Source organism: Eulemur rufifrons, chromosome 3 (genome assembly GCF_041146395.1).
Source record: "Eulemur rufifrons isolate Redbay chromosome 3, OSU_ERuf_1, whole genome shotgun sequence".
NCBI lineage: Eukaryota > Metazoa > Chordata > Mammalia > Primates > Lemuridae > Eulemur > Eulemur rufifrons.
The window spans coordinates 56477080-56491078 of NC_090985.1; the positions used below are offsets into that span (position 1 = coordinate 56477080).

General features: G+C 31.7%; 1 protein-coding gene across 36 annotated transcripts in view; it reads right to left on the bottom strand.

The window, feature by feature from the left end:
- Nucleotides 1-13999, bottom strand: part of RIMS2 (regulating synaptic membrane exocytosis 2) — a 640638-nt gene that overhangs the window by 121713 nt on the left and 504926 nt on the right. For 15 of the 36 annotated variants that reach the window (XM_069466111.1, XM_069466114.1, XM_069466113.1 and 12 more), the window contains one exon: nucleotides 11693-11865. The exons of the other annotated variants lie outside the window; for them this stretch is intronic. In XM_069466111.1, coding sequence (XP_069322212.1) covers nucleotides 11693-11865 — 173 coding nt within the window. The remainder of the gene's footprint in view (nucleotides 1-11692; nucleotides 11866-13999) is intronic. 36 annotated transcript variants of the gene reach the window in all.

The following is a 13999-nucleotide window of genomic DNA, read 5'->3' on the forward strand; positions in this document are numbered from 1 at the left end:
GTCAAACAATATCAAACTATGAAACAAACCTTATAAACATTGTCCAGAATCTCTACTGTATTACTTTATGAAATTATAATGAAATTTTTTTGGTACAGCAGAAATTATTTTCTTTTGTACAAAATGCAAGTTGCATATATCTTCTTCTGAATTGTCATTTGGCAGTGTGAGGAAAGTTTCTATGGAATATGCAATTCTAAAAAGTTAAAAAAAACAAAAGTGGGAATTTTATAAATTTATTTTCCCTCTTTCTTTCTCTCTTTTTTTTTTAACCGATCTCTACTATTTATTGAATGCTTGTCATGTGCCAGGAACAGTGTTAAGAGCCTTAAGGGCATTATTTGATTGAGTTCTCATGACAACCCAGTAAGAAAGTTACTGTTATTATCCCCAATATATGAAGAAAATGCTTTTATTTTCCCAAGTTTATATTGTTAGAAACTGGAAGAGCCAGGGCTTAATCTAGTTTTGTCTGAATAGAGTTAACTTTTAAACATTATGGAATATTATCTCTCATGTTACTTTGGAGGACCTAAGGCAGTAATTCTTATAATACTGAAAATAAATTTTGGATGATAAATGATGAAGACTCATTGTATGCTTATTATGAATCACTATAACATGGCATCAAGTTCTCATGCATAACCTAGCAAAACAAGCCAGCTGAATCCCCAGTGTGCCTGATTGGAAGTCTTAAGTCTCTACATGTGACAGGTTTACTGTGTTAGGTAGTAATTCATACTTCATGATAAACAGAAGTAGTAAAATAAAGGTGGGTAATTAATAGAATTTCTAGAAAATACACAGTTGTATTTAGACAACTTCAGTATTAAGTCCTATACATCATCTATTCAAAATATATTGATAAAAAGTTCCAGAAGACTAATTTTATAATTTTTTAAATTTTTGTCATCTCCAAATGATAATCATTATATGTAAAAATCCCTTATGAGGTCTAACAGGAGTGGCAGAAAAACATAAGAAAAGATAACAAAAGAGATCATTAGATAGTATTTAAAAATTAGGCAAACTTCTGCCAATCTAATGTGTGCCCTAAAAGGATAGTGTAAAGTGAATTCTACTGAAAAGTGCAAAGGGAGAAACGATCCAAAGGAGAAATGATCATTAATCGTATATCAAATCAGTGAACCAACCAACCAACTAAATCTTTCCTAAATGGAATTCATATGAGCCATAAAATAAACTACTATGAAGTAAGTTCCACTGCTTTCTGAAATAAATAAGAGATTTATTTCCATTGGAAAAAGAAATGATTTCCTGGACTATCTACAAACTTTTGTCAAAGAAGATGAGGTGAGCATATTGAGTGTGGCATTATGCCAGAAGTACTATGTTGGAAGCTCTATCCTCATGGAGCTAGTCACATCTCAAAACTTTTACTGCTTTATTATAATCTCAATTCATATACAAACTCCTATTGAGTGCCTACTATGTGTGAGGTATCATAGATGTTGAAGACATGACAATGAAAATGTAAAAATTGTAGATACTCTATCCTCAAAAAGCCAACTAATAATCAACCATGATATATTAAACATGTACTTAAATAACTGTATTGCAGGGGATAAAATGAGTGCCATAAAAGAAACTTGTTATTGTAAAAGAATATTGTACAGGCCAGGCATGGTCTGGCACTTTGGGAGGCTAATGGGGAGGGATCACTTCAGCCCAGGAGTTTGAGACCAGCCTGGGCAACAAACATAGTAAGACCTCTTCTTTACAAAAAAAAAAAAAAAAAAAAAAATTAGCTGGGTGTGCTGGGTATGGTGGTACAGGGTAAGGCAGGAAGATTGCTTCAGCCCAGGAGTTTGAGGTTGCAGCAAGCTATGATGATGCCATGTACTCCAGCCTGGGCAACAGAGTGAGACCCTGTTTCAAAAAAAAAAAAAAAAAAGAGGAGGAAGAAGAAGAATATTGTATATAAATTATGAAGGAAGAGAAAAGAAAGTGTGTCATGGATGAATTTATATTTGAGTTGGGTGTTGAAGAATGGGTAGATGCTTTATTCATAAAGAAACCACACTACAGGTACAAGAATCAATGTGAGCATACACATAAAGGAATAAAAAGCAAGAGCCTGCAAGGAGACAATAATACTCATACATGAAAGCTCTTTGATTCAAACTTTTTCTTTTATTATGTCTATAAAAATCAAACTTCTATATGTTAAATTTTATTTATTATGAGGGATAAACATCGTCATGAGGAGTCATTGGTCAGAATGTTACATTTAGTTTAGAACAATAGCTGTGGATTAATTGTCCTTATTGGCTTGTAAAAATAAATATTGAATATGACAGAAGTTACTGCAGCAGTTTTTATCTTCTGCTATTATTTTACATGGTAGAAGCCACTTCAATTTAATGATTTATCTACTCTCATACTAAATTTATTTTATTCCCTAACATACAATCAGTGGGAAAAATGTTAGAAATAAGTGCACAAAAGAGCACAGAAATGCATTTTATCCCTATAGCAGTCAAGTTTATAGAAATATTATTTACCTGTAGATTAATCAACAGTGGTAATGCCAGAAAACACAGTTCAATATATAAATGAATGCTAATGAACATTCTAATGTATATAACCCTAAGTTGCTATTTTATCTATAATGACATTAATTCATCAGTAAAAATTAATCTGTGTAGGCATCTCTGAATAAGATTTTCTATGTGATAACAGGATAGAATAATCAGTCACCACAGAAGTACAAATTAATAGAAATTGCTATGACTACAATACAAAGTCAATTAAACTGTGTAACTTTCAAAAGTTATACAAGATGTGCAAGTAAATTTTAATTAACACTGATCTCCAATTTCATATCAAAGAATAGAAATGTGGTACTGAAGTAGAAATACTATGAGTTAGTGGAAAAGACCACCCTGAAAGTATGGTAACACCAACAGCAAAGCAAACCCTTTCCATTATGCACAATGCAACACTCAATCTTTATCATGTCTTAACTAAATCTGCTACTTCCTTGAATATACTGTTTAACCTGAAGGTTTCTCTAGTGACAAATACTTATTCTTCTTCATAGGTTGTAATATTTCTTGTTAGTGACTACTTTTTCTTAAATATTTCTCTTCTACTTTTAAATTTCTTTGCAGCTTATGACAACTTCTCTCTCTCTTTTTTTTTCTTCCTATCTGATGGTCACTCTCTAAATTTACTGAAGTCCTTGGGAGCTGATTTAGTTTTCTTCTCTGTTCTCAATTTTACCACAATCCTAAGGAATTTAAATATTTATTAAAAAGACCTTACCAACTGCCTCATAATTCCAAAACTTAGGTAACTCCAGTTATGTACATACATATTCTTTCACCCACTCTACTCACTCTAATATCATGTCTTATAATTTGTCAACTAATGGCATAGCTCCACAGTAAAATCTTAAATTTCAATGACATACTCTAACTCAAATCTCTTACTCTCCCAAAACCTTATTTTAACTATTGAATATATCATATAGTTTTCCAATTCTTAGATTTCCTCTATTTTCTCCTACTCTATCAGTTTCCATATGGACTTTTCTTCCTTCTTCTTTAGCACTGATATTTGCATAAACATTCTGAGTTTCTTTCCACTGTCATTTTTCCAACAACCTGCCCATTAAAACTCCCACTTCTCAACAAATATTACAGAGCAACTTCTCTGTTTCTACACTTTCACTGCCACAGTGCCGCTAGAAAAGATCAAACTGCTCTTTCCATGTTGGTGTATCTTGAAATTTTTGGTTTCCAACCTTCAGCTGGATCAACCCTTTAATTTGTCCTTGGTCAGCTACTTCTCATATCTTCTTCAGTGATTACTACAAATCTTCAAATCCCCTAACCCAACTTCTAAACTCTTATACTCTTGCCCCTTGTGTGTTTGAGAAAATTAAGTCCATCAGGCAGTGACAACAAACTTCCCAACTCCTTATCTAATAAGTTATCTATTTCATATTTGTTTTTCCTTTAGTTCAAGCCAAACTATCCAGCTATGCTTCTGATCCCATCTCCTCCTCCATCTTCAGGTTCTTGCTCTAGTAGCTGTGACTTCTCAGTCCTCTACCTTCAGATATACCTTCTCTTCAGACCATATATGTGAGAAAATCTCAAATCTCAAATCTGTCACTTTCAGTATCCCACAAAGAAACTGTAAAGTCACAAGCACACTCACATTTACCACACACGGAAAATAATATGATGGAGCATCAACATTTAACACAGTAATTTTCCTAATGTTTTATGGGAATGGTTTATTTAATTATTAACTGAGAATCTTCAATATATAAAGAGTTTGCAGTTTTAGGCCAATGATTATACTTATGTTCAAAGGATAAATTTTGGGCTGTTAAAAAAAGGGAAAGAAAATCGTCACCTTTTCTTGAGAATAAGGTCTGTGTTTTATTCATTTTCAGTACCCTGGAGACTTAAAATGAATGTAAGAATGGAAAAAAAAAGAAAAAGAAAAAAGAGATGAATAACTATTTTGGGCAAAGGTAGCTCAGAAGGAGTACTGGAATAGAAGAAAAGATGCTTGACAACTAAACCCTAAACAAAGTATCGTTTGCATTTTTTCACCACTATAGTCATAACATTTATTGAAAAAGCAACATAGATTATATATTTTCCCCCTTTTTTCTAGAGATATTCTTTTGGGCATTTTTAAAAGATATAATCCACATACCATAAAAATTCATCCTTTTAAAGTGTATGATTCAGTAATTTTTAGTATATTCACAAAGGTGTACGACTATTACCACTATCTAATTCCACGATATTTTATCATCTCAAAAAGGAAGGCTATACTCATTAGAAGGCACTCTCCATTCTCCCTTCCCCTCAATTCCTGGCAACCACTCATCTACTTTTTGTTTCTATGGATTTTTCTATTCTAGACACCTCATATAAATGGAATAATATAATATATGGTCTTTTGTGCCTATCTTCTTTCATTTAGCATAAGTTTTGAAAGCTTTATCCATTTTGTAGTATGAATCAGTACTTTGATCCTTTTTACAGCTGAATAATATTTATGGATATACCATGGATAGTATTTATGGATATACCACATTTTGTTTATCTATTCACCAGTGCAGAGACCTTTTACTCTGAATTTTTTACAAATTAACTACTTCAGAGAAACTGACTATTCATTTTTTTATGTTACTATCATAATGAGCTTGGATTTATGGGTTATTTTTTAAAGATAAGAATTTCCAACTAAACTAATCTCCATGAGAGCTAAAAGCTTAAATTATGGAAGTAGAAGTGGGTTTAGAGAGAAATCAACAAGACTTGGTGATTTGGAAAGGATTTGTGTCTAGTGGAGAAGAACTAGTAAAGAGTGAGGCTCAGGTTTCTGGTTTGAGCAGGTGTGAGGATACTGGGCCATGCACTAAGGTAAAAAGTACAGAAGAAGGAATGGGTTATTTATTTTGCTTGCTTGTTTGGTGAGGTATATCATGACTTTAATTTTACATGCTGAGTTTAGTATGTCCCTGGGACAGACAAGAAGACAGCCAGAACCTAAGTGGATAGATCTGGCAAATGATTAGGAAGGAGATCTGGGCTGGAAATGAATGAATGAATTAAGGAATGAATGAGAGAGAAAGCAAGCAAGCAAGCAAGCAAGCAAAGGAGGGAAAGAAGGAAGGAAGGAAAGAAGGAAGGAAGGAGGGAAAGAAGGAAAGAAGGAGGGAAAGAAGGAAAGAAGGAGGGAGGGGAAGGGAAGGGAAGAGAGGAAGGAAAGAGGAAGCTATATGAGATCATGGGTATGTTAAGTTGCTCGACTGCAGTACAATATATATTTATCCTATATACTTAGTAATACTTAGAATAAATTTAACAAAGAAGTACAAGATGTGTACACTGAAAACTATAAAATACCACTGCAAGAAAGCAAAGAAAAAATAAATGGAACAATTATTTCACGTTCATGGATTAGAAGACTTGCTATTTTTAAGATGGCAATAACTCAAATTGATCTAATTGAACACATTCTCTATCAACACCCCAGCTGCCTTTTTTTCCCCCACAAATTGACAAGCTGATTTTAAATTTCATTAGGAAATATAAGTAACCCCAAAGAGATGGCCTCTACACGCTGCTTCCATCATAATCACCTGGGGTATTTGTTTTAAAAATGCAAATTCCTGGGCCCCTTCCCAAAATTACATAATCACAAGTGTTCAAGTGTTTTAAGAAAGTTCTCAGTTGAGTATTACACCCAATCATAAAACAGAGCAGAAGTTATTTAGGTTTGTAAGATTCTCAGTGGTCTTAAACAGAAGGTAGCCTTAGTGAGAAAGAAAAAACAAAAGAAAACACAAGCCATAGGTTAATGCTTGGTGGAAGAGCAGTCTATCATGCCCTCTGGGATGAGTTAGCACTGAAGCATACTTCCAGAAAGCCCCTAAAACTGAATTTAATCAATGGAATATTAAATACTGGCCACATAAATTTTGGAAACATCTGCCAAATAATAGAAACTTATGTTGAGATTTTTGTTGTACCACGGTCACAAACAATAATCTCTTGAGTCCATGATAATAAACAAGTCACAGAATCAATTATCTCTTGAGTTCATGATAATAAAATCAAATCATCAGTATAATAGAGGATGTTTACTTTCCTGTTTGGTGAGTACTCTGTTCATCTAAGCTATGGAAAGTAGCGTGAATCACTGAATCATCCATTCCTCTATTTGATAAACTAAAAAGCCCAGACAGATTAAGTGTGTAGGAATACATGACAGAGTCAGGATGAGAATCCAGATATTATAGAGTTCTAGCCCACAATTATTTTCAAGAGACATACTTCTCCCCCTTTAAAGGTCTGTAACATAGGCAAAAATATGCTGTACACATAGAGTTATAATTACATAGGCCTGTAATCTATTTTCCCATTTTAACTCTGATCTAGACATGCCATAGCAGCAATGCCTTTGAATAAGTATTTCATTAACAGTTATTCTGCTTGCCCTTCTAAAGATTATAAGAACTTTTCTGCTGGATAATTTAATGGCTTAGTCTCTTAACAGTTAGTCATGAAAATTTGAATGGATGCCATCATTTTCCTTCAAAAAAGTTTCCTATCTTAAAAAGAGTAACTCTCTTAAAAAAGAGAAAGTATAATTCCATAGCATTTATAGACATGCCTGAGAGCTAAAAGTTTATAATTCAAAAAATTTCAAAGAATTTTTTGATTTTCAAAATTTTGTCTTATGTCTGCAGAATAGAACCTGAAAGAATGAATAGGGTTTAGTTTGAACACAAAGCTACTAACATTGTTGCTTTTGACAATACTATACTTTTCAATAATTGTTTTTCTATCTTTCATTGAAAATTTACTCAAGATTGCCTCTTTCTGCACCAAATTCTTCCGTCAAATACCTTATGAATTTGTTCAGGTATCTTGATGACATTTTTTGGATTTGGAGCTATCCTCAAACATCCACCCACACATGGCTAAGAAACTGCTACAGCCTCAGGCTTAGACGTTTAGAAATGTTTAATTTCATTTTTATCTCCACCTCTTAATACAGTGCTTGAGAAATTTTCTAAATAAATATTGGTTGAATAAATGATTTCTCCCTATGGGTCAATGCTTTTTTTTTTCTAGGCCAGCTTACCAATATATAATATATACAATCAGCAAATGTAAATACATATAAAATTTAAAACACACAAACACAGAAAAAAATATTTTAAGTGGCAAGTATAATTTTGGATTTTCTCGAGTTTGCAATATATAATCATTAATGATATAGGAGAATTTTGCCAGACCTACATATGTGTGTATAAACATAAATAGCTAAGTATGAATGTATTACTCATTAATCAACTTAGGAAAAAATATTATATTTAAACATTTAACAAACCATTTTTGAATTTACTTTTTGCTATTCATTTTCTACTTGTACATTCAGCAGACTACTATAACATGAACAACATAATCATGCAATGAGAGCTGTATCATGCAGTGAAATCTAATTACTGTAATGAAAATAGCAATTACAATGAATTCTGTGCTAATTTTAAGTACTAGCATTGCTACAAATACTTAAAATCTGAAGTCAAAATTTTTTTTCCTTTATAAAACTTGGATTACAAGAGAACAGCATAAAATGTTAATGTTGTACAGACTGAGCATTCCCTAATCCAAAAAGCCAAAATCTAAAACGGTCCAAAATTCAAAACTTTTTGAGAGCTGACATGATACCACAGTGTACCTTTTAATCAAAACACAGCATTGCAGCTGAAGACTAAAATACTGCCATTTGTTGTTGCGATTGTTTAACAGCTGATACAGGTATTCTGGTGAAGCTACTGTGCTACTTAGTTCCCCGAACTTATTACTTTTTCACTATATTAATGGTATGCCATTTTTTTTTTTTTACTGTTAAGTACTTATGTGTGAAGAAGTGTAAGAAAGTGCTTGCTGACAAGTAGCATATAAATTCATAGTCAAGAATGATGGCAATGCCAAACAACCACAGATTGTCTACATGTGTAGCTGAGATACTGACACCTTTGCCATCTGATGGTTCAGTGAACACAGACTTTGTTTCATGCACAAAATTATTTAAAATATGGTATAAAATTATCATTAGGCTATGTTTATGAGCTATCTATGAAATATAAATAAATTTCATGTTTCTTGGGTTCCATCCTCAAGATATCTCATCATGTATATGAAAATATTTCAAAATCTGAAAAAAATCTGAAATCTGAAAAAAATCTGAAATCTGAAACACTTCTGGTCTCAAGCATTTCAGATAAGGAATACTCACCCTGTATTATAGAATAAGATTATTTTCAATAATGTTGTATAAGTACATAAGTTGTTTTTAATGTTTAAACAACCTATGATTGTGTGTATCAGTTACCAAATCGTTACTGGGAATACTTAGACATATATTCCCTTAGAATAAAGATTATTAGATTTATTGTAAGAAATAAAAACAAATTCAAGAGCCTATGTTGCAGTAATTAATAAGTGACACCAACATTTTCTTATAAACAATTGCAGTTGATATTTTTTGCTATCATATGGGATGCACATTCCCTAGAGAGATCAGCTTGGCCTCCTCTAGTTTATAGTTCCAGAAGTATTATACAGTTAAGCTGAATACAGGGCTTTGATGATCCATATAGTTAGGAATATACCATCTTTCCCTTTTCCCTGTAAAATAATATGCTCTTTTCCTAAAGAAAATGATGAAGAAAGTAATATTTTAAAAAATAGGGAACTTAAGGTTACTGTCTTCCCTAAACCTCTGCCTTTCAAGCCAGGTTTATCAATATAGGCAAACACCAATGGATTCATGTGTTCTCATCTATACAGTATATAGAAAAGAAAACACATTAGAGACTCATATTTTGCTCTGCTCCAAGAAGAAAGGAAACTCTATGTCTCTTTTCAAGGACACTTTGGAAAGCTTTTCTCTGTGAATTAGTGATGAAATGATCCTATGCCCAACAAATCAGAAAAATGGTCATCTTTATTAGTTAAACCCATGTAATTATCCAAAGTTAGATAATAAAGTCAGAAGGGAATTTACTAATTTAGACTTGAATCACAAAACGTGCCTTAAGATTCATTTTTATGTTTAATGCCTGCTATACAGAAACTTTCATAGAACACAGATGTAAAGAAATCTGAGACAAAAAGTGAAGTGTCATAGCTAACCCACTGAATTGTAGACATCTGCCCCAATTATTTTTCCCATTAATTATGAGAAAAGCACAAATTGAGATTGGGTTTAGATATAATAATACAAAATTTGGCTTATGAATAGAGTATGCTTCATTAAGAAAACTTTGTACTAACATAAAATCAAATTCCGGACTAATAGAAAACTCGATTTCTTCAAAATGTACATAATTTGCAATTTTCAGTCTCACATAAATGGAGTCAGAACAACCTTATCTCCTCAAGAAGAAGAATAAAGTCTTCCTGCATACTTGTGCTGATTTGACTGTATGCAGTATATGCAGTACTATAAAGATAGCTTCATACTTAATTACTGGCTTGTGTTATAAAAATAAAAATATAATTGTTTTATGCCTTACTGCTTGTGCTTTTTCCCTGCCTTTCTGCCTGCTCGAAGTTCCTTCTCTAGCAGTTTTTCTAACTTAAGGAATTTCAAGAATTGTATAATCCAACATGTTTGCCTTCTAATGAGGCCCGAGGCATCTACCCTTTCTTTTCAGAGTATCAAAAAACACTGCCCTTGCTTCTTCAGGACTCAAATTGCACTTAGAACCTATCTCTAAGAAGAGGCCAGGAATCAGAGTCTAAATGAAGCCTGCTTTTAGCTAGCTATTTTGTCACTCATTATTTTTTTTTTGGTCACTCATTTTTGTCAAGTTTCTTTTTTTATTCATCTTTAGACTTTACCAATGGGGAAGATATACAGTAATTCATACTAAATGAGCCAAAGGAAAATTTAAATTTGATTCAGCTAGTCTTATAGAACTTGGAAACCAAATCAATCAGACTCTCACAGCTAGCGGATACAAATTAAAGACTTAAACAATGTCAATTTATTTGATAATAATTTGCCAACATATTAATTAGTTGTATTAGAAGCTAAATAGATAAAATACAAGAAAATAAAGCAAATATAAATGATAAAGTAATTTTTAGGAAAGTAAAAGATACTACACTACTAATGGAAAATGTATAAAAACAAACATATTTTACCTGGCATCATCTTGTGAGAATCTCCTTTGCAAATCCTCTTTATTCCACTGTTCTTTTTCTTTCCCTTGCTCAGGTAAATCTTGTATTTTTTCCTCGTCTCCTGATTCTCTGTTTTTCTCCTTATTACACATTTTTGTAATCTCTTTCCCTTGCCCATTCTCATTAATTCCTTCTTCTTTTACCTCTTCCTTCTCATGAACTATCTCTTCAAGCTTATCCCTTTCTTTCCCTCCCTCTTCTATGCCCTTTGGTCTTTTGAAAGCAACACAAATTGAAGGCATGCAAATAAACACAAAGAAAAGAAAGAAAAGGAAGAAAGTCAAGAAAAAATGCATACAAAATTAAACATAAATGTAATGAAAACTTTCAAAACATAAGTAAAAATTGTATCTTTTAAACATTGAAAACTTTTTTCAGTGTATACCAGAGAAGAACTGCGTAAGCAAAATCACATTTTCCATTTACAAAATCAGAGGTAAAAAGGCAAAAGTTATGGTCTGTCATAGATTTTTTTTACTTTAATAGGAGTAAAAATATAATTTAGCTTAGGTGTCCATAAAATCTATATGACAATCAAGAAATGCAAATTATACATTTAAAAATTTTCTAGAGAGGATGAAGACTTTTCCATACATTTATAAAAATTTCAGGAGGATGGGAAAAGATCCTACTAAAAAAGTAATATTCTTGTGTTTTCTGAATCACTGAAATGTATTCAGCTAGGAAGAAAAAAAGCCCATCCAAAATATTATTGGTCATATTCCTTGGAATGTTAAAACATTCAAGTCTCACTTAACCATCACTTTAATTTCATCAAGATACGATAACAATATTAATTTTTAAATTATAAACATGAAAAAAATTATTTCAAGTAAACTAGTAAGCAAAATTGTCAACAGTTCCACAAAATTTTTTCTGTGCAAGAAGTCTAAAATGTGGATTAGTGGAGTTCACTGCTAAAGGCCCCTTACCTGATTTTCTTGTTTCCTCTTGGCCGTTCTGATTGGACAGACATGTAGCTTGTGCTGCTGAAACGAGAAGCACTACTAGTCCTTGAAACCGCAGATATATCACTTACATCACTGTCCGAAGATTTAGTGGAAATATTATCTGCCCCTCTATGAGGATCCCATCCTGATCGATACTGTTAACACAGATTGACAAATACGCAGAAGTTGTCAGTATTACCACACAAAGCAATTATTAGCTTTCTCCTATTTCAGCACTTTAATTGTCCACAGAGGATACTGCAAAATCCTACTCAGTTGCATATAAAACAAAAGTGAATGGCAATTATCCTAAAAGAAAAATTTAATTTATATGAAACTCTTGTTTTTAGCAAAGTAATTAGAACATTTTCACCACGCCCCAATGAAGGCCATTAAAATAGTTTCAAAACAGCACTGGCCTTCGGAAAGAACATTTAGCTAAAATCTGGGAAATAAACATTTGGCTTAATATTAGGAAGTAGAATTTTTTATTTTTGAATAAAATTTGGAAAAAAACAGTGACGATAAAGTTGCCATTGTAATTTATAAAAACCAATTCTAGTAGCCATCAGTTTTCTCTTTAATTCATTATGCTTCTCTGAAAACCTAGAGATAATATAAAATCTAATTATTAAAACACTAACTCTTTGTAGAAAATCTAAGAGAAAAAAGAAAGTTTAGTTCCTGAATGGTTGCTGGAATTTTGGTGAATCCTAGAAATACTAGAAAAAGTCATTATTATTTAAAATAGTTCAAACTTCCTGGAATTGAAATAGATAGTTAACGGGCACAGCCAGGGTGCAGGGTATTCTTGAGTGTTCAAATATTCTGGTAAATTGAAAATCATCATAAATGTTTTATGTTAATGACCTACTCTCACAAAATACATTTAATGCAAAAACTAATGCACCAAATTTAATTTAATTGTTGACAACAAGAGATCATTTGCTAAGAGTCCTCATATTAGGATGTAAAAAGTATACACCCTGGAGTCTGGAAAAACTTGAGTAAGGAAAACTCTTGCTAACTAGGTAAATTTGATCAAATTATTTAATACTTAAAAGCCTGCTTATAAAACAATAAGGATAATAATATCTTCCTTGCAAAGTTGTTTTGAAAATTAGAACTAAGACATGTGGTATCTAGCATGATGTAAATAAATGTAGCCAGTATCATTACTGTATTATTACTACCTGGCAGTATAACAGTATTCTTATTATAAACATCAAATATGGCCATTGTTGAGTTAAGAGAATATCTGCTAATAGATTTTTCTTTATTCGTATGCACTTTAAACATAATGCTGAAACATTCTTATCTCATTACTTTTGGAATAGAGAATTTTCTAGATACTGACAAATTTCATAAAGACTTAGAAAGGTAATTATATAAACCACTTGCTGTGATTTGAAGAATCATTACCTCATAAACAATCCTCCATGAATAACAATTCATTGCAAATATTAAATAGGTATAAACATTTTTGCCAAGAAAAATTGGATGGCAGCAGAGCATAATTTAAACATTAGATCCAATTCAAATGATCTGTTGTTTTTTATGTTTTTCTAGGACTTCCCAGTATCTAGCTATATATGTGTTTTGGTTAATAACTGACCCTTTCTTCAAATGTAAGATAAAGGGATTATTTCTAAGGCTCCATAAAATTTTAATCGAATCTATTAATCTTGCAATATACATTCACATTAGGTGAGAATTAGCCTTTCTTAGTCCACTTTAACATTCTACTTTGTTAGATAAACTCTCAATTATCAAAAAGCATACAATGAAACTCTTGTAAAAATTGTTGCCTATTCCCAGAAAGTATCTATTTAACTAGAATTGTAGTGTTTGATTTTAAAGGGAATATTATTTTTTTTACAGTAGATTTACTTGAAGAAAATTTGACTCATGATATTCTTTTACAATTAAAGTCATTTTAAAATACAAAAAAAAAATCACTTTAAATGACAATGTCTTAAGCTGTTTTCTAGAATAGCATTTCAGTGTGTGGAGCCAACATTATCTATGCTATCTACCTGTCTAATATATTGCACATACATAGACATATATAATAAATTCTATGTTTATATATATTTTCACTAAATTTAATGAAATTAAGTTTGATCTCAAGGTGAGACAGATATGAAAGTCTTTCATTTTATTTATATATTTTTCTGGGCATTTTATTTACACAAAAATCAAAGTTTTGAAATTTTTCAAAGCTATAAAATTGTTCAATAGATACTGTACTGTATTTGGAGGACTTTTTCTTTCTTATTCTCAAAACTT